Below are 21,235 nucleotides of genomic sequence, written 5' to 3' on the forward strand. Positions count from 1 at the left end.
CTGATGTCTAAGGAAGGGCGTTGAACATTTCTGTAAGTGCTTCTCAGCAATTCAAGAGTCCTCTGTTGAGAATTCTGTTTAGCTTTGTGCCCCATTTTTTAATTGGGTTATTTGATTTGTTGGAGTTATTGAGTTCTTTATACATTTTGGATATTAGCTCTCTGTCAGGTCTAGGGCTAGAAAAGACATTTTCTCGATCTGTAGGCTGCCAATTTGTCCTGTTGTCAGTGTCCTTTGCCTTACGGAAGCTTTTCAACAATTTATCAATTGTTAATCTTAGAGCCTGAGCCATTACTGTTGTCTCTTGTACCAATACAAAACAAGGCTATTTTCCACTTTCTCTTCTTATATATCGAGTGTATTGAATTTTATTTTGAAGTCTTTGATCCACTTGGACATGAGTTTTGTTCAGAGAGATGATTAGGAATCTATTTGCATTCTTCTACATGCAGACATCCACATAGACCAGCACCATTTATTGAAGGTGCTTTCTTTTTTCCATTGTATGGTTGCAGCAATAGCCAATTGATGCTACTCAAATCGACCCAGCAGTGGCACATTCCTTGCTACCTGCCCCAGTGGTCTGGGGTCCCAAATGAAAGACACACACACACACACGCACGCACACACACACACACACACACACACACACACACACACACAGCCTTATATTCTAATATGCCTTAAACAGATCAATGACTGAGCCACTTCCAAACCTCCATGCTGCTAACGTATTTTCATATAATCCCAACTCATCACTTCCTAAAACCTATATTTCATCTTTGCTGCCCCAGACCAGACCTGCAGCCCTCCTGGTCCACAATCCCTGACTCTTACATGATGGATGTGCTCTCTCTTCTGTACCTCTCAGGCCTCATCTTTACTCCGTTCCCAGCATGGAGACTCTCTCCTTCCTCCTCCCTTAGTCCCTTGTTTGGAAATCCTAAAGTCCTGACTTTGTCTCTCTGTCCAGCCATTGGCTGCCAGCAACTTTATTTACCAGTCAAAACCAACTGGGGTCAGGGACCCTCGGCATCTTATGTGTGGATTCTCATGCAATTTGGGGGACCCAATTAGCATAATACAAGCAGTAGACCAAACTACAACATACGTTTTTGGCTTCTTTGTCAAAAATCAAATGTCTATACATATGTGGACTTATGTCTGGGTCTTTGATTATATTCCATTAATCAACCTGTTTCCATACTAAAGCAAGCAGTTTTTATCACTATTGCTCCAGAGTACAGCTTGAGGTCAGGGATGCTGATTCCTCCAAAAGTCCTTTTATTCATGATTGTTTTGTCTATCTTGGGTTTTTGATTTTTTTCCATATGAAGTTGAGAATTGCTCTTTCAATACCTGTAAAAAATGTGTTGGAATTTTGATTGGGATTGCATTAAATCTGTCAATTGCTTTTGGCCAGTTGTTAATCCTACTGATCAATGAACATGGGAGATCTTTCAATCTTCTGATATCTTTTTCTATTTCTTTCTTCAGGGACTTGAAGTTCCTGTCATACAGATCTTTTGCTTGTTTGGTTAGAACTTCAAGATATTTTATATTATTTATGATTATTATGAAGGGTGTCATTTCCCTAATTTCTTTCTGTGCCTGTTTATCATTTGTATAAAGGAGAGCTACTGACTTCTTTGAGATAATTTTATATTCAGTCACTTTGCTAAATTATTTATCAGCTATAGGGCTTTTCTGGTAGAATTTTTGGGGTCAGTTATGTATACTATCATATCATCCACAAACAGTGATACCTCGACTCTTTCCAGTTTGTATCCCTTTGCTCTACTTCAGTTGTCTTATTGCTTTAGCTAGATCCTTAAGTACTATAGTGAATAGACAGAGAGAGAATGGGCAGCCTTGTCTTGTCCCTGGTTTTAGTAGGATTGCTTTAAGTTTCTCTCCATTTAATTTGATGTTTGGCTTAGTATACATTGCTTTTGTTATGTTTAGGCATGTACCTTGAATCACTGAGCTCTCCAAGACTTTTAACATAAAGGAGCTTTGGATTTTGTCAAAGGCTTTTTCAACATCTAACGAGATGATCATGTGATTTTTCTTTCAGTTTGTTTATATAGTAGATTACACTGATGGATTTTCATACACTGAATCATTCCTGCATCCCTGATCAAGTCTACTTGATCATGTGGAATGATATTTTTTATGTGTAGGGCTGGATTAGTAGAAAGTTATTGTTTAAATTTGGTTTTGTCATGGAATATCTTGGTTTCTCCATCTATGGTGATTGAGAGTTTTGCTGGGTACAATAGGCTGGGCTGACATCTGTGGTCTCTCAGAGTCTGCAGGACACCTGTCCATGGTCTTCTAGCTTTGAGAATCTCTATCAAGAACTCAGGTAATTCTGGTAGGTCTGCCTTAATATGTTTCTTGACCTTTTTCTCTTGTAACTTTTAATATTCTTTCTTTGTTCCGTACATTTGGTGTTTTGATTATTACGTGGTAGGAGGATTTTCTTTTCTGTTCCTATCTATGTTGTGTTCTGTAAGCTTCTGGTATGCTATAGCCATATATTTCTTTAGGTTAGAGAAGTTTTATACTATGATTTTGTTGATGTATTCTGGCCCTGTGAACTGGGAATCTTCACCTTTTTCTATTCCTAATATTCTTAAGTTTGGTCTTTTCATAGTGTCTCAAATTTCCTGGAGGCTTTGTTAGGAAAATTTTACCTTTGGCATTTTCTTTGATGGACATATCAATGTCTTCTATGGTATCTTATATGCCTGAGATTCTCTGTTCCATCTCTTATGTTCTGTTGGTGATGCTTGCATCTGTAGTTCCTGTTCTCTTCTCTAGGTTTCCATCCCCAGGGTTCCTCCTTTTGTGTTTTGTTTATTGCTTCTATTTTTATTTTTAGGTCTTGGATCATTCTATTCATTTCCCTCTCCCGTTTCATTGTATTTTCCTGTGTTTCTTTAAGGGACTAACTTGTTTCCTCTTTTAAGGTATCTATCATCTTCATGCAATGGTATCTAAGGTCACAGTCCTGCTCTTCAGGTGTGTTAGGATATCCAGGGCTTGCTGTAGTAGGAGAGGTGTGTTCTGGTGGTGCCATATTGCTTTGGCTTCTGTTGATTATGTTCTCCTGTTTGCTTCCCCTTTTCCATCTAGCTGTCTCTAGTATTGGTTAGCCTGAATGTCCTGCATTGGAGCAGGTGTCCCCTGAGGCAGGTGGAGCTGTGTGTCTCGGGTTTGAGGAGGCTTCCTGTGTGTGTGAGGTTAGGGGTTAGTCTAGCCTCTTGGGATGTAGGCAGAGCTATGCGGTGAGGTCCCATGAATGCTCCCTGACCACTGCTGGTACAGACATGGACTGGATGAAAGATGGAGCTCCAACTGGGCAGAGCCCAGGGCTGCTAGGCTTGCTGGGGTCCCTGCATGCCTCAGGGGAGGGAGGGTGGAATTGGAGTAGGTGGTTGGGGCTATCTCATCTGTGTGTGTCTGGTTAGAGCCAGAGGCCTCTTGGGGGGCAGGCAGAGCTGTGGAGTGAGGTGCCATAAACACTGCTCCACACACTCAGACCAGAAGACAGGGCTTCTTTTAACTTTAATTTTATGTGTATGAATGTTGCCTCCATGTGTGCTGTGGATGTGCCTGGTGCCATGTATGTATCTGCTGCCTGTGGAGAGCAGAAGAGGGCACTGAATCCCCCTGGAAGTGGAGTAACAGACCCATTGTGATCTGTCATATAAGTGATGAGACTAGAACCCAGGTCCTCTAGAAGGGGAGTCAGTGCTCTTAACCCTTCAGCCATCTCTAGATTCCCAGGACAGGGCATTTGCTTCCTTAGAATGCTTTCTCCAGGTCTTGGTATTCACTTTATAGAACACTTTTCAACTATCTATCCTGAAATCTCAAGATGTTTGTTCATTGACTTCTTCAGTGTTTGCCAGACTCCATCCTTGGCTGTGACTGCACACATTTTAATTATTATAATTGTCACCTCCATTTCTGGTGGAAGGCCTCACTTTATCATTTAACTTTTTGAACATTTGCATAGACAGTAGAACAGCTAAAGAGACACCATCCCCTCCATCATTGTCACCTTACTGTGCTGAGAACATTCAAGATCTCCTCTCTAGGAGATTTTCAGGTACAAAGTCTGGGGTATATGTGTGTTCACATTTTGGGGCCTTCCTCCTTTTGCTGCTTCCTGGGTGTCTTTCTAAATTCACAAGGTCTCTATTGTTCAACCAGGGAAGAAACTAAAGAAAAATAAGAAGAGAGCTTGTTGCATGAGTAAAATCACCTACAAATGAACACGTTCCTGTCTATAACTGCTCCCTGTCCCAACACTACCCTTTTAACTAGCTAGCAGAACATTTGGATTCATATGCACACTGTGCACACTGAATTCACTGAAGGTAAATTTCCCATGTTGTGCCATTAGAAGCACCTCTACAAAGGACTCCTCAAAGTGTTGTTATTAAAAAACCTTGTATATAAAATTTTTTGGTATCAATATATTCTTTGTATGTCTGTAAATATCATAATGAAATCCATTGCTTCATACAATGAGTTCACACTAATGGAAAATTAAATACCACTCGTGTAACATCAAGGCAAAATCAGTATCCTTAGAGCCAGAGTCCCAGTTACATGTTATGCTATAAGCAAGCCCAGTCCAAATTAAATCTCAGTTTCTGGTGTCATGGAAATGGGACCTAACATTCCAGGAAGGAAAAGCACCAAATAAGTAGGCAAACAAGTCCATGTACTGCTGTGTGAGTCTGATCACAGGCATAGAGTTTTATGGAAAAATGGCTCCAGGGAGACTTGTTAGTGATCATCTGAACCCCCACCGGGGCAAGTCTGAGTGACAGGCTATCCCATCTAAAGTCCACATAGTCCTTCTGTAGCTTACTGTGTTGTCATCCTTGTGGGTGTTGCCTAAGACAGGTGAAGAAGGCAGGATCTGAGGCTTACTATGTGGAATGTACCAGGCCATCACTGCTCTCTCTGTCCAGACCAGGTACACGGTGGCCAAAGGCAGCGTGGTCCAGTTCTTCTTTTACCAGCCCATCAGCCATCAGTGGAGACAGACTGACTTCTTTCCCTGCACGGTGACATGTGGAGGAGGTGAGGCACAGACTTCATTCTTGGACACCCAGAGATGTGTGTCAGGGTGTACACATGCCTGGTTGAGATGGACTTTAAGACTGGGATAGTGTCTTGTGTGTGCTGAGTTCAAGGTCTTAACAGACAGGTGAAGAAGGTTTGGGGTCAAGCGTCATCCAAGTGCAATGCAAACACAAAGTAAAGGATTCCAATAGACACTGGTCTGCTTAGTGTAGAGACACGATAGCCTGGAGTCCATGGGGAGGCAGACACAGCCAATGCCAAAGGTATGAGCTGAACTTTTAAATAAGAGAGTAAGGGAGTCTAAACTGGTGTCAGCCCAGGACCCCCAAGTTTCTGAGGCTCCCAGAGCACGAGGAGGAGTTTCCCAATGAGGACCAGACAGTGATACTCAGTGCTTGCAGCCTGACTAGCTATGTGCTGATGGTTATTTGCTACGCCCTCCTAGGCCTGAGACAGTTTGTGTGGTGTTTAATTTATGCAAAGCTGAGGTAAAAACTTAGCAAGGTTCCTGGTCCATCAGATGACATGGTTGGGCTGTAATTATACCATCCTTCTGTGCCTCTGGAGTTGTCTTCTGCCCCTGTGTGAGGGATCTATCTCAGGGAGGGTTCTGTTTGAAAAATTAGAATTCTTCAGTCCAGCCCCATATCATTTCTTCCCTTGAAGATTACAGAATAACACCCATTCAGAACATCAGGGCAGAAACAGGGGCTCGGCCTCTATCATCCTAACAACAGGGGCATTGAGGAGGACTCCTTAGATAGTGCCAGGTTCTCATGAGTGTGCAGGTCAGGTCTGAGATTTAAGTTTCTCCTGAAAGCAGATGCTGTCTCTTCTGTGGGGAAGCACAGCCCAGACCCTGGTGGGGACCTGTGTCCTAGGAAGGAAAGAGTGATAACCTGAGGTTGGGTCAAGGCTGTAGAATGAAAGGAAAAGGTGAATCTTTCTTAGTACCAGTTTGTTTAGATGCAAGTATGGAGCACTAAATTATAATCCTATAGGCATCTGTCTTAGATAGGGTTTCTATGGATATAATGAAATACCAAGACCAAAAGCAACTTGGGGATTAAAGGGTTAATTTTGCTAACACTTCCACATCATAGTTCCTTATGGAAGCAGCCTGGGCGGGAACTCAAACAGGACAGGAACCTGGAGGCAGGAGCTGATGCTGTGGAATGGTGTTGCTTTCTTATAGAACCCACAGTTACTAGTCAAGTAGTATCCCTACTTACGATGGGTTGGCCTCTCCCCTGTCAGTTATGACTTAAGAAAATGCCTTACAGGCTTGCCTACAGCTTAGCCTCATGGAGGCAGTTTTTCAACGGAGGTTCCCTCCTCTCATATGACTCCAGCTAGTGTTCATGCTCATGAACACATGCTCTTGTTCACAGGAACCAAGTTCACATAGAACTAGCCAGAAAATCCTTCTGAAACTCCAGCATCATCAGTATGAACATGCAAACTTATGGCTTCACCTCCAATACGGAGTCAGAACTCTGAGGATGGGTCTGTTGTATTTCACAGGCATCACAGGATCTCACGCTGTACTCTGTAGTTTGAGGATTACTCTGTAAGGCAACATCTTTGGCTTTCTGCTGGAGCCATGATGATAACCATTTTTGCCTTATCTGTGTTACTGTTAAATTATTAGTGACTCAAGGAGGTTTTTTTTGAATGGACATTTTTAAAAATGTCAACACGTTTAGAAAAATAACTTAATCATAATACTTGATGCTGGAAATAATTGTCCATAACCACATAGAACACAACCACAAAGACAAATACAACAAAACCAAAATAGTAGTAGAAAAATATTAACTTCTTGCCAGGTTGAACCTTCTCTAAGTTTATTGTTAATTTCTGAATTTTGTTAAACATGATGCATAGCTCTGGTCTGGTTTTGGCACAGGTTTTCCTGTAGGTAAAGCTCACCTCAAGCTTGCTATACACCCAGGGACCTTGAACTTCAGGTCTTTCTACCGTTACATACCAGGTGCTGGATTATCGGCATTTACTACAATGACCAATTTTGGCAGGACTGGGAATTGAACTCAGGGCCTTGTGCATACTAAATAAGCACCTTACCAAGCAAGCAATATCTCCTACCTCAAGACAGGTGAACTTATATGTGACATGAATCCAGTCAGTGACTCTGCACCAGGCTTCAAGGAAACTAAGAATCCCTGAGCTCCCACAAGCTGACTGGGGAGATCCACATTGGGAATGGAAACACTGAGGTGGACAAACCTGGGCCTTAGTGAGCCAGTCCTGCTCTCTGACATTTGCATATCAAGTTCACAGGAAGCATGAGCCAGTGTTGGGGCCGGAGATGTGGCTCAGTGGTAGAATATTTGTCTGGTGTGTACAGGCTCTGGTCCTATCTCAACCACCACATAAAGGGCCTCCTGGCCTAGTGGGCAAGGCAGAATGTTTGAGTGTGAGAATCAGGGAACACTTATCTGTCTCTCCTTAGCTAGACCTCTTTGAACCTCAGTTTCTCATCTGTTGAGAGGATGCTCATTTCCAGGTGGCACTTGCTGTAGCATGATGCAGTGATACATGTCAGGGAGTGTAGCGCTAACTAGCACCAAGTTAGCACTTCAAACTTAGCTGCTGTGTCCAAAGCTAAAATGATCCTGGATGCAACTCTCTTCCTAGCCATCTTAGGCACACTGGTGCTGTGCTGGGCTTGGTTCAATGGACACTGATGAGAGCTCCTGAGAAAGTGGAGCAGTATAGGGTGCTGAGTCCCACATCCTTAGATAGGTCACGGGTCCAGCAAAGACAACAGTACCTCAAGGGTCCCAAAATGATGCATCACAAAGAAATGGTGGGGACTTTTTCCTTCTTACTCTGCAGTAAAACAAGCTTCCCTTTCTTCTTATTCATTTCTGGTCTCTCACACATAGTTCTTCAGAGAGACACTTCTGTTTGGACTCATACAACCAAAGAGAAGCTCTTCTCTACAGGGGAGACATTTTACAGGAGGATTTGGTGTAATCCCATTGATTAAGTTCTTGTGAGAAGAAGAGCTTTTCTCTTTCTCTTCACACTTTGATAGCCACAGAAAGACACTCCGTCCTTCTGGAACCATGAGTGGACACAGGGGCACCACCCAGTGAGATCAGTACCACAGGGAAGGGAGGAAACAGTGTAGAAGAACACAGAGAGGCTGCAAGGGCTGCCCGGCCTCTCCCACACACTGGCAGGATTTCAGTGCATTTGTTCACAATATTGAAAGACAATATGCCTTCTTTCTTTACTCTTGGTAATCTCTAAACTGCAATAAAATTAAACAGGAAAATGAATTCTCTCTCTCTCAAATTATAAACACCTGTACGTCCCTTATCGTGTCTCTTTATAAGAATGTTTCCACTTAGGACACGGATTTTTCTCTGACTCAAGGAAGGGTAGGTAAGCTTAGTCTGGACTTGTTCAAGGGAAATAAAATTATACACATCAGCCCCACACACGATACACTGCCAAATTTTAACTATATTATAATCAAACCTATGCAATTGTATGAATGGCATGCCAGCCATTTTTGGGTAAGGGAGGTTAGTTGGTTGGCCTCTGAGGTACTGAGGGTGCTGGAAGGACTGCCTGCTCTCGGCTGTAATCTACACAGTGCACTGGGTTTGTCTGGGGTTGCCCTGGCCATTTGATGGTGTAGCCCTTCTGACTGATGCTGGCAGCAGAGCGCTGTTCTGTTGACACCTTTTGCATTTGCATTCTTGCGGTTTCAACCCTGCTTTTCGTAATGTGTACCAGTCCATCCTCCGGTCCTCTGAGCTCAGTTTACTTCCAAGCCTTGTCTTGTAGAAAGCTGCCTGGTGGCTTATAAAGCCAGATTCCTCTCAGCAGTCAGGACTTGAAATATATTTTTAGACCTTTAGACCAATTGGCAGACATTGAGAGATTAGCTTCAGTTTTCTTTTCTTTTTTTTTTTTATTTTGAAAGCTCATTTTTGCTTTGAAAAAAAATAGCTTATTTCAAAAAACCCCAACAGTCAATGTGGCATTTATGCAATGACAGGAAAGCTGGCATCAAAGCTCTAGGAAAGGAAAGGGTCATGTCGTGAGTTGTTTTTTAAGTTTGCTGTACTCAGTAACTTGGAACGTTCACTTTCCTCAAAGAAAATGGTCCAAATTGGATTTACTGAAGTCAGGAGTGAGTCTTCACTCCCCTTTGAAAGCCTGTGTGGTAGAGGAAGTAGGGAGATGGATTTTGCTCCTGCCTCTACAGACTTTGCCAGTTCCTCAGTCAGTATGGTTATTGACATTGAAGGCGCCCTGGCTACCTCAGGAGAGCAGAGGAGTAAACAGAGCAGGCAAACAGTAGAGTATTGTGAAAGAAATAGTCAGAGTTGGCTCTCAAAATATTCTGTAGCATGAAAAAAACCTTAATGAGTGGAAAAAAGACCAAGATTTAAAACATCAGCAGCACCGAGGGTCTAGGTCAAGAGCAGTGAGCTTACTTGGCATGTCCAAGGTCCCAAGTATGATTCCTCAGCCCACAGATATATTTGCTAACTTAATTGTGCTTATACATTTAATCACACTCATAATATATATGTATATATGTATGTATACATACACATACATGTGTATACACACAACTCAATTGATCATATGTGTGTGTATGTATGTATATAAAATAATCAATTGAGTTCAAAACATTCACCCTAATGTTATACAAGACAGTTTCATACTTAAGGATATATAAACAATAAATCTGAATGAGTATCTAGGGAGAGGAAGAAGATTGGAATAGGTATGGCAGAATAAGGGGGAAAACAAGGAAACAGGAGGTAGGTAGAGAGGCAGAGAGAGAGAGAGAGAGAGAGAGAGAGAGAGAGAGAGAGAGAGAGAGAGAGAGAGAGACTGTTACAGTGACCAAGAATAGACAACCGAGTCAAACTGTACCCAGGTCCAGGCAGTCCCTTAAAGGGGTCAGTTGTATTGTGTGCCAGTAGATCATGGTCAGTCTTCATACTGTGCTTAGCCCTGGGTTTTTAGCCATTTCAGAGGAATCTGAGACTCCTTTGCAGAAAGTCCCCATATGCTGGGCTCAGTGGCAGTGCTTCTGGCTTAATTACCAAGAGGAGCCCTGGGACCTGCGTTTGGTAATTCTCCCTTGTGCTTCTGTTAGTCCCCAAGATGAATATCATAGATACCCCTGAGCTAGTTTATCCATAGAGAAAAGCAAGCATGTGGCATGCACTTTTGCCACGAAACATGCAAAAATAATGCAGCGTTCATCTCTTCCTCTCATATACCTTTAGGTTATCAGCTCAACTCTGCTGAGTGCGTGGACATCCGCTTGAAAAGGGTAGTGCCTGACCACTATTGCCATTACTACCCAGAAAATGTGAAGCCCAAACCAAAGCTGAAGGAATGCAGCATGGATCCTTGTCCATCAAGGTTGGTCCACTTGCCCGTGCTTTTCAAAGAAACACATCAAACCCAACTGGGACACAGTAATACATTCAGGGACATCTGCTTCCAGTTCCTAACTTTTGATTACATCCTGGTGGCAGATCACATTTATAACCATAGTAAATAGGAGCTAAGAGACATTTGCTGATCTGGTCCCTTTGGGCCAGCTCTCTCATGTCATGGGATTATGCATACATAGGATCTTTATAATGAAGCCTATTGGGCACTTCTTGCACAGACATAGATCAGAGATCCATACATAGGTGGATCTGCCAGGATTCCATGCATAGTCCATGTGTCAGTCACAAATATCTCCCACTCACTATTTTAGCCTTTAAACTGGGTCACCCATTACCACATATTGGCTTTTGCAGTGTCCACATTTAACTCCGTATAAATAATGCACTGTGCAAAGAAGCAAGCGGTTTCCATGCCAAGGCTGTGCAGAAACTGCCCTGACACATAACTTAGTGCCTGCTCACTTGGAGTGTCTGTGGAAGTTTCCTGGCTTTCCTACAACAGCTTCAAAGTTCAGTCTAGTATCGATCCCCTGAATCCTCTAGCTGCCTTCCAGCTGGCCCCAGCCACAGTGGGCAAGTGTGCCTTGTTCACAGGTCGCATTTCCTGTCACTATGGTGCCCATTTCCTGTGATCTTGGTTGGACACCACTCTTCTCTGAGACCTTGTAAAGGACAGATTCTGGGAAGCAGAGAGGTTCTCTCAAGAGTGGGCTAACATAATGATGTGTGCATAGCACTAATACATTGTGTTAGCATAATGACACTTAAAAATGAAATAAGAGACTTATCTAGATGAAGAGGATTTTTCCTTTGGATAATATGCCATTAATTATTTTTACATTTTTATATCCAACTGGAAATGACTTAAATGAGCGTTTCTCTTGGAACCTGAAGAGATGCTGTCTGAATTTTGGTTGAGTAGCCTATGAACCACTTGGCATTCTTTGATTTTCTTATGAGATATCAAATACATGTTGGTCAATTGACAAATGTGTTTGTTTAGGTAAAAATGATACTTTATGATAAACCTGTATTAGTGAATGATCATGTATGTGGACGGATTTAGAAACTTCACTATGGTTTCCTTTGCAGTGATGGATTTAAAGAGATTATGCCCTATGACCACTTCCAACCTCTCCCTCGGTGAGTTAAATATTCTTTCCCTTTTATAAAGGATTCTAGGTGTTTTGAAGGAACATTATTGTTTCTTTCATAAAGTTAAAAGTCAACAGGTTCAGTACTGAGAAATATGTTTCTAAGAATAAAACGGAACAAGCTACCATTGGAAGGTTATGTGTGGAGTGCTGTTGCCCATACCCAAGGCCATCGAACTCATCTGAAGCATTGGGTAGCGAAGAACTAGATTCGAGTTCCTCAACCTTCCCAATCCTGTGACCCTTTAATGTAGTTCATCGTGTTGTGTTGACTCAGAACCATAAAATTACTCTTGTTGCTACTTCATAACTGTAATTTTGTTGTTATAAATCTAATATAAATATCTGATACATAGGGTATCTGATATGCTACCTCTGTGAAAGGGTTGTTTGACCCTAAAGGTGTCTCAACCCATAGGTTGAGAATCATTGATCTAGAGCCATTGATTAGAAATGTGAATCCTCTCTGAAAGCTAGATAACGAGTATCTCTTCTCTTCTCTTCTCTTCTCTTCTCTTCTCTTCTCTTCTCTTCTCTTCTCTTCTCTTCTCTTCTCTTCTCTTCCCCTCTCATCCCTTCCCTTTCTTTCCTCCCTTGCTCCTTCCTTCCTTCCTTCCTTCCTTCCTTCCTTCCTTCCTTCCTTCCTGCCTGCCTGCCTGCCTGCCTGCCTGCCTGCCTGTCTTCCTTCCTTCCTTCCTTCCTTCCTTCCTTCCTTCCTTCCTTCCTTCCTTCCTTTCTATTTCATTTCTCCTGTGGTCTAAGCTGGCCTCAGGCTCTACTTAGCTGAGATTTGCCTCAAATTCTTGATCCTCTTGCCTTCTCTCTCAAGTACTAGAATTATAAGCATGTGACACCATGCCCAAATAGTATGATTCTTTTTGACTTTGACTTTCTATGGTTCTCAGTAATATAGTCCATTAGTATTTTATAATTAAGGGCAATTTAAAGACCTGTTCACATTCTATATTCTAATTAATTCGATTCTCATAACAGCCCTTTGAAGGCTAAAGTGGGTCTATTATTTCCATCACAGAGAAAAAGAATCATGTTCAGAGGAGGTGAATTCCTTGTAGCCATAGTTAAGATTAAAGTCCTAGGAGTTCAAGTCTTGTGTTCTTTCAATGGAACCATGACTTGGTACAAAGAAATCGCCCTTTTGAAATCCATTGCATATTTGAGAAAAAGCATGCATCAAATAAATAATGTACTTTTCTTTGTTTGCTTTTGAGCTGGGAACATAATCCTTGGACTGCATGTTCGGTGTCCTGTGGAGGAGGGATTCAGAGACGGAGTTTCGTGTGCGTAGAGGAATCTATGCATGCAGAGATTCTCCAAGTGGAAGAATGGAAGTGCATGTATGCACCCAAGCCCAAGGTGATGCAGACTTGCAACCTGTTTGATTGCCCCAAGTGGATTGCCATGGAGTGGTCTCAGGTGAGATTTGAGAATATGTCACTTTTATTCAATCTGAGATTTTTCATGACTATTTGTTCTGAGTCTGAAACTTTACTGGACTTCATGATATAGGAAATTTGTATGTAGCAGGCTGAGGAGATGGTTCAGTGGATAAAGTACTTGCCACGCCAACATGAGAGCCAGAGATCAGCTCCCCAGAACCCATGTTTAAAAAGCTAGGCGGTCCTGATGACCTCCTGCAATCAAAGCACTTGAGAAGAAGAGACACGGGATTCCCAAGGCGTGTTAGATAGATAGATTAGACAGAATCAGTGAGCTCTGCATTCAGTGAGAGACCCTTCCTCAGTAAGTGAAATAGAAATCGATCAAGGACAATACTCCATGTTAACTTCATATTTCTACATACATGTATGTGTACATGAACACACATGAGCCTTCACACGTGCAAACATGCATACATACATTTGTATCCCATACACAAAACAAATGAATATATAAATAAATGTAGTTCCTACATCCAAAGAGCTCTAGAAGATAGGACAGTGGAAGAAAGGGTGAGAGGTCACCTCAGTGTAGGTAAGGATTAGGACTATTATGGATTATAGTATATGTAGAAGGAGAAAATGCCAAAGCCCTTAGTCTGAGATTCATTGTTGCCACTGCAATTCTTAACCCTTTTTGAAGATGATGGATTCTGAGCGAGCAAGAGCTTAGAGAGAACACAGCAGTGGCAGGTGGCCAAGAAGATACTGTCAAGCAAAGGCAAAATCGGAACAGAGCAACTAGAAGTTGAAAAGGGCACTGCCGGGTATAGAAAAACACTGGTTGTCATCATCCACCATCTTTTGCATCTTCTGCTTCCTCTTCCCCAATGATTCCTGAGCCCTGGGGCAAGGGGTATGCTATAGATTCTCCTTTGGAGTAAGCACTCCATAGCACCTTCTATCTGTGCCTTGAACAGTTGTGAATCTCCGTGTTAATCATCATATACTATGAAAAGAAGCTCCTCTGATAAGGATAGAGCGATCCATGGATCTAGGCGTTCATTTAGTCACAATAGGACTAGCCAGACAGTGGTGGCACATGTCTTTAATCCCAGCACTTGGGAAGCAGAGCCAGACTGATCTCTGAGCTTGAGGTCAGTGTGGTCTACAGAGTGAGTTCCAGGACAGCCAAGGCTAGAGAAATTCTGTCTCAAGAAACAAAAACAAAATAAAACAAAAAAGATGCCACAAGGAAGATGCACATACATATTGATCCATGTGTCACAGCCATGTGACAACTTGGACAAAAACCTTTTAAACTCAAGCCAGACAAAATTGCAGTGTGAAGAGAAGAGGTCTTGGAAAGTTGGTTTTCTTTAAGGGTGTGGCTACTGGTTGGACTGCCATGCTCCAGGGGCTGGTTACACACCTAAGATGGGCAGCACTAACTGTACTTGGTGAGTGTTTTTAAAACATTAGGACAAGAAAGTTGGTGGATATAGGGTGGGGAGAGTGTATTGGGCAGGAGTTGGTGGAAGAGAGAGAATATACTAAAACTGAAATATGTATTTATTTTAAAACAAGGCGGGCAAGAAATATGTGGAATGAAGAAAGAGCTTGATTCTAGGAACTGGTAAGCAAAGGTGAAAATACTAACCTGACTTTAGAACTGTGTTCTGATCCTGAGAATTAAGAAGCCACATATATTTTTTGAGAGAAATCATACAGTTGGAAGGAGCCAGACCTTTAGAGGTACGTAGCTTCTTAGAAAACATGAAGAGAACAGTAGAAAGAACAGAAGAGGGAAGGCATCGTAGAGATTTGAAAAGACCTAATGTTGAATTAGCTCTCTGGATTGAGGAGAGAATTGACTTCTAGAACAAATACAACACAGATTAGTCCAAGTTAAACAACCCAGGCACCTGCGTTGAATGTTAATCTCTTAAATTTCTAGAGAAAAATGGATAATAAATTTAAGTTTCTATAGCTCTTTTAAATGGAACTATGATACACATGCATTAATATAGTTACTCGACTGTTTAGTGTGTCAGTTAGCATGCTGGAAATAAAGAAAGTGAGCCTCCATTTCCCAAAGGCCTAGAATCTAGTTGCACATCCATACATGCAGATAGTTGTAACCCCATGGGCCTCTGTGGTTGGTCCTGAGTGGTGTGGCTTGTACATATGGTACTTAGGCCACAAGGTGAAGAGATACACTCCCACCCCTTGAAGGGTCGAGGGATGCTGCAGGGAAAAGGGTGTGCTTCCTTGGAATTGGAAGATATGTGTACTGGCTGGGTGGAGAGCCACTTGGCCTGCTTTGGATAGCATGTTAAATGTCAGCCTGGAGAACTTCATCAGCACATTTAGGGCCTTTTGTATCGACTCTGAATGCATGTTCCCTCTAAAAAGAAGTTGGGAATTTGACTTAGCCCTTTTCCTGTATTTAGGTTGACATGTTCATTTTTACAGAAAGCCTAATAGCAAAGAATATCATTTCCAATGTGTGGTGAGTGCTGACATTTTAAAATAAAATTGTTATAGCATTAAAACAAAATGCCGAGTGGAATCTAAATGTCATGCCCACTTCTGAGCCTTCCATCTTTTATAAATAGCAGCATGGAGATCCTTAACTACTTGATTTGTGTAATTCCCTTCTTGAGTTTGCTTTTCAATCTACACTTCTATGAATCTTTATCCTACAATGATATACTTTTTTGTGTTTTAAAGTCTCTTATAGATCACAATTCTCCAAGAAATTTCTATTCTCCAAGAAAATATGCAGGGTAAATAAAACCACTTCTGACCAGAGGGATTTTTCTTTCTTTTTTTAATTTATAACTTTTTATTGGATATTTTATTTACATTTTAAATGCTTTTCTCTTTGTTGGTTTCCCACCCACAATCCCCCATCCCATCTCCCCTTCCTCTGCTCCTATGAGGGTGTTCTCTCACCCACCCACACCTTCCTTTTCCTGCCCTGACATTCCCCTACACAGGGGCATCAAGCCTTGGCAGGACCAAGGGATTCTCCTTCCATTTGGTGCCCAACAAGGCACCAAATATGCAGCTGGAGCCACGGGTCTATCCATGTGTACTCTTTGAATGGTGGTTTAGTCCCTGGGAGCTCTGGTTGGTTGGTATTACTGTTCTTATAGATTTGCAAACCCCTTCACCTCCTTCAATCTTTTCTCTAACTCCTGCAAAGGGGACCTCTTCTCAGTTCAATGGTTAGCTGTGAGCATCTGTCTCTGTATTTGTCATGCTCTGGCAGAGCCTCTCAGGAGGTATATCAGGCTCCTGTCAGCGTGCACTTCTTGGCCTCAGCAATATTGTCTGGGTTTGATTTCTGTATATGGGCTGGATCTCCAGGTAGGGCAGTCTCTGGATGGCCTTTTGTTCAGTCTCTGCTCCACTCTTTTTCCCTGTATTTCCTCCCATTAGTATTTTGTTCCCCCTTCTAAGAAGGACTAAAGCATCCAAATTTTGGTCGTCCTTCTTCTTGAGCTTCATGTGGTTTGTAGATTGTATCTTGGGTAATTCGAGCTTTTGGGCTAATATCCACTTATTACTGAGTTCATACCATGTGTGTTCTTTTGTGACTGGGTTACCTCACTCAGGATGATATTTTCTAGTTCCATCCATTTGCCTATGAATTTCATGAAGTCATTGTTTTTAATAGCTGAATAGTACTCCATTGTGTAAATGTACCATATTTATTGTATCCATTCCTCTGTTGAGGGGCATCTGGGTTCTTTACAGCTTCTAGCTGTTATAAATAAGGCTGCTATGAACATAGGGGAGCATGTGTCCTTGCTATATGTTGGAGAACCATTGGGGTATATGCCCAGGAGTGGTATAGCTGCTTCCTCACGTAGTACTATGTCCAATTATCTGAGAAATCTCCAGACTGATTTCTAGAGTGGATTGTACCAGTTTGCAGTCCCACCAGCAATGGAAGAGTGTTCCTCTTTGTCCACATGCTTGCCAGCATCTGTTGTCACCTGATTAGATTCCACTGGTGTTAGGTGGAATCTCAGGGTTGTTTTGATTTGCACTTCCCTGATAACTAAGATTATCTTTATTTAGATGCTTCTAAGCCTTTCGATAATCCTCAGCTGTGAATTCTTTGTTAAACTCTGTACCCCATTTTTCTTTTCTTTTTTGGAGCTGGGGACTGAATCTGTACCCCATTTTTAATAGGGTTATTTGTCTCCCTGCGGTCTAACTTCTTGAGTTCTTTGTATATTTTGGATATGAGCCCTCTATCTGTTGTAGGATTGGTAAAGATCTTTTCCCAATCTGTTGGTTGCCGTTTTGTCCTAACAACAGTGTCCTTTGCCTTACAGAAGCTTTGCAGTTTTATGAGATCCCATTTGTTGATTCTTGGTCTTAGAGCATAAGCCATTGGTGTTCTATTCAGGAAACACTTTTTCTTCCCCACTTTTTCTTGTATTAGTTTGAGTGTATCTGGTTTGATGTGGAGGTCCTTGATCCACTTGGACCTGAGTTTTGTACAAGGTGATAAGAATGGATCTATTTGCATTCTTCTCCATGCTGACCACCAGTTGAACCAGCTTTATTGGTTGAAAATGCTATCCTTTTTCCACTGGTTTTAGCTCCTTTTTCAAGGATCAAGCTAGAGAGTTCTAAATGTCAATGTTCTCTGAAATTCAGTTATTCTTAAAATCTATTCTAACATCTAATCAAAACAACATAAATATAACTTTAAAATATGGAAAAAATATTGTACATAAAAAATAAGTTTGCTTTTGAATCAGCCTTTCTGGAAGGTGGAATGGGGTTCAAAAGGTTGTGCATATATTCGCTGCTGGAATAAGATGTAGGTTCGGCAATCATTTTGTTACTGGTCTTATAGGACATGATGTAAAGAGTTTTTCAATATCATATACATAAATATATTGCAAACTGATAAATTCAAGAGTGAATGAGTCAACTTTTCAGAAACAGGATGTAGGTCTAATCACACACTTTGTTGTGGAATTCGCTTGGTACGATTGTGAATGGCATAATGGACTAGGGATGTAGCTCAATGGTAGAGCGCTTGCCTAGCATGCATGAGGCCCTGTGTTTGAGCCTTAGTACTAAAAAAGTGCCATGATGCCATAAGAGATTTCCTTAATACCCAGTCTTTGTGGTGATGTGTATGCTAAGAAGAGCTCCAGAGGGATAGCCCACACTCAACAGGGCTGGGTAGAATTCTCTGGGAAACAAGGAGAGAATGCCTGAGCTCTGGAACACTGACTGATGTGTGGCAGCAGGGGTGCTGTTAAAGAATTCTTGGCCTCTCAAAAACTGGGGGAACCTGGACAGAGCTTCACACATATGCTCATGCATGCACACACGTATATGCATCCCCATATACAAGATTGTGTATGTTATGCACACATGTATGCCCACTCATATAAAGTAGATAGAGGGTTATTTACAAAAGGAAGGATTCCAGTGAGTGGGATGTGGGAGAGGGTAATGGGAGTGAATATGGTCCCACTCAAAGTGCATGGTTCACTTGGAATGAAAATGTCTTCATGCAAACTATTGCTTTGTGCAGTGAACATGTGCCAGTGAAACACTTTAAAGCCTAACCATTTAACGAGGCATCTACTCACATATATGATATCAAAGGCATACAGGCTCACACACACACTATAGATATATACAGATATACTCAAAGTCTTTACTAGATTTTCACATGACTTGAAAACAATTTACAAGCAAGAGTAAGTGCCAAATTATAAATGGGTATTAATAACACATTGAATAAAATGCTAACAACACAAAGTCAGGGGAAAAATAATACTTTAGGACTTTTAACTGTCCATTACACTTATGCTGGTGTATCTCTCTCTCTCTCTCTCTCTCTCTCTCTCTCTCTCTCTCTCTGTGTGTGTGTGTGTGTGTGTGTGTGTGTGTGTGTGTGTGTGTGAAGGTTAAAGATCAGTGTTAGGTGCCTTCCTCAATCACTCTTCAGAGGTTTTACTTTCTGATAGAGTTTCTCTCACTGAACCTGGAACTCACTGATTCAGTGAGGATGTGTGGCCAGCAAGCCTCAGGGATTTCCCAGTGTCTGCCTGATTTTACAGATGCATCGTGCTGCCCCCAATTGTTGACATAATAATGATGGTGATGGACTCAAAAATCTGATCCTCGTGCATGCCTGAGGACTTCACTGGCTGAGCTGGCTCCTCCTCCTCAATGAGGAGTTCTCTCATAGTGTATGGCTGAACCATCCCGATGGTCTCCTTCTATGATAACAACTAGGCAAGATCACTGTGGACAGACCAGAGAATTTAAACATCTGGACTGCTTGGTGGATGTTAATTTTCTTAGAGTCATGGTCTAGAATTGCTTTCAATTTCACAGATTACTTTTAGAAATGTCTTATGAAAAGTGTAAGCTGTAGAAAGCCTGCATCAAGTTTCCATCATCTTTGATTTGAAGCACAGGAAATGCAGAACACTTGCTCTTCTTGCACGGTATGCTCATCTTAAATGCCTTTGAACTGAAAATTAAATGGAACTGGAGAGACGGCTCAGTGGGTAAGAGCACCATTTGCTCTTCCGAAGGACCTGGGTTCAATTCTCAGTTCCCACACAGTGACTAGAATCTTTCAAGCGATCTAATGCCTTTTTCTAGCCTCTATAGGCACCAGGTGTATGCAGAAAAGCATCCATATATATGAAACAAAAGACAAATCAAGTTAAATCAAAGAAAAATAGTGTAAGCATCCCAGAAAAATCATCCTTCATCTTCTTCACACAATATATTATGTAGAGGTCTTTGTGTTTAAGCATCACGTAGATCCATAGACCCAGATAAAGTTACTCACTGGCTTTTCCCACCTTTTCTGAAAGTGCACAGTGACTTGTGGCCGAGGGTTGCGCTACCGAGTGGTTCTGTGTATCAACCATCGTGGGCAGCATGTTGGGGGCTGCAACCCACAGATGAAGCTGCACATCAAAGAGGAGTGTGTCATCCCCGTCCCCTGCTATAAGCCTAAAGGTAAGCACAAGGTGTTCTTGCACTGAAGTCAAATAGGGATTTCTAGCCCTCGTTCAAGACCAGGCAACTTCATCTAGTTATGTTGTCCCTGCCATCAAGAGAAAGGAAGATGGGAAGAAGAAAAAGGAGTGAAGAAAGGAAAGACGATCAATAAATGAGGAAGAGAGAAAAAGTCTACTATTCTCATGCCCAGAATAGCTCTTCTTGTCTTTCTTTCTTCTCAAAATGGGTGGGTGCCTATCCACTACATTACCCCTTGACAGAGGCATGATGGCATTATTGTATGTCACAGTGCATGGGATGAGCAAAGACTTCCTTGCCACTCTGGGACTGTGAGTATCTTTAGAATTTCTTACTTGGTCCATGAGGATAAACAGGCATTGATGACTAGCAAGTCTTGGGATTGCCACTTAGGTATTTGCCACCCCTCCCCCAATGACCATTTTCCTAGGCATATCCTTATGTCAGGTATATTCTTAAAATGGCTGACAAAAAAGACAGCTAGAGAGCTGGCTCAGCAGGTAAAGGTACTTGCTACCAACCCTGACTGCCTGGTTTCAATCTTGGAACGCATGTGATAGAAGCAGAAACCTATGACTCCTACAATTGTCCTCTGACATATGCATGTGTGCTGTGACATCCTGTGTACTCATGTTCAAGCGCACATACACACACACACACACACACACAATAAATAAATAAATAAATACATAAATACATAAATAAATAGATATAAATGTGACAAAAGGAAATGGGAAAATATTGTTCTCAAGTCTTTCTAGAGATACTGCCTTAGTATTTTAGAGAAGATGGTAAAGTTCTTCCTCATGAATTCTCAGGTTCTTCTTTACACAGGAAGCCCTACAGTTAATCAGTGCACACGTCTTTGACGAAATCCATTGTATAGAAAGATCTCTTGTTGCCATGGCAAACGTACACAATCATGGCTTTCCCCATCTCAAAGCCTTTGTTTACTACCTCTGTCATTGATGGGCTTCCACTGACATTTTCTGTGTCTCTTATCTCCCTGAAGCATCTCCAATTTTCCATTTCACAACTGGATTAGTTCCCTCCTCCTGCCATGGAAGCC

General features: G+C 41.8%; 1 protein-coding gene across 4 annotated transcripts in view; it reads left to right on the forward strand.

The window, feature by feature from the left end:
• Positions 1-21,235, forward strand: part of Adamtsl3 (ADAMTS-like 3) — a 321,025-nt gene that overhangs the window by 199,472 nt on the left and 100,318 nt on the right. For all 4 annotated transcript variants that reach the window (NM_001107533.2, XM_087558105.1, XM_087558126.1 and 1 more), the window contains 5 exon segments: positions 4,995-5,106; positions 10,395-10,533; positions 11,661-11,711; positions 12,952-13,156; positions 19,998-20,145. In NM_001107533.2, the coding sequence (NP_001101003.2) occupies positions 4,995-5,106; positions 10,395-10,533; positions 11,661-11,711; positions 12,952-13,156; positions 19,998-20,145 (655 nt within the window).

The sequence above is a fragment of the Rattus norvegicus genome, chromosome 1 (assembly GCF_021556685.1).
Source record: "Rattus norvegicus strain SHRSP/BbbUtx chromosome 1, alternate assembly SHRSP_T2T, whole genome shotgun sequence".
Taxonomy (NCBI): Eukaryota; Metazoa; Chordata; class Mammalia; order Rodentia; family Muridae; genus Rattus; species Rattus norvegicus.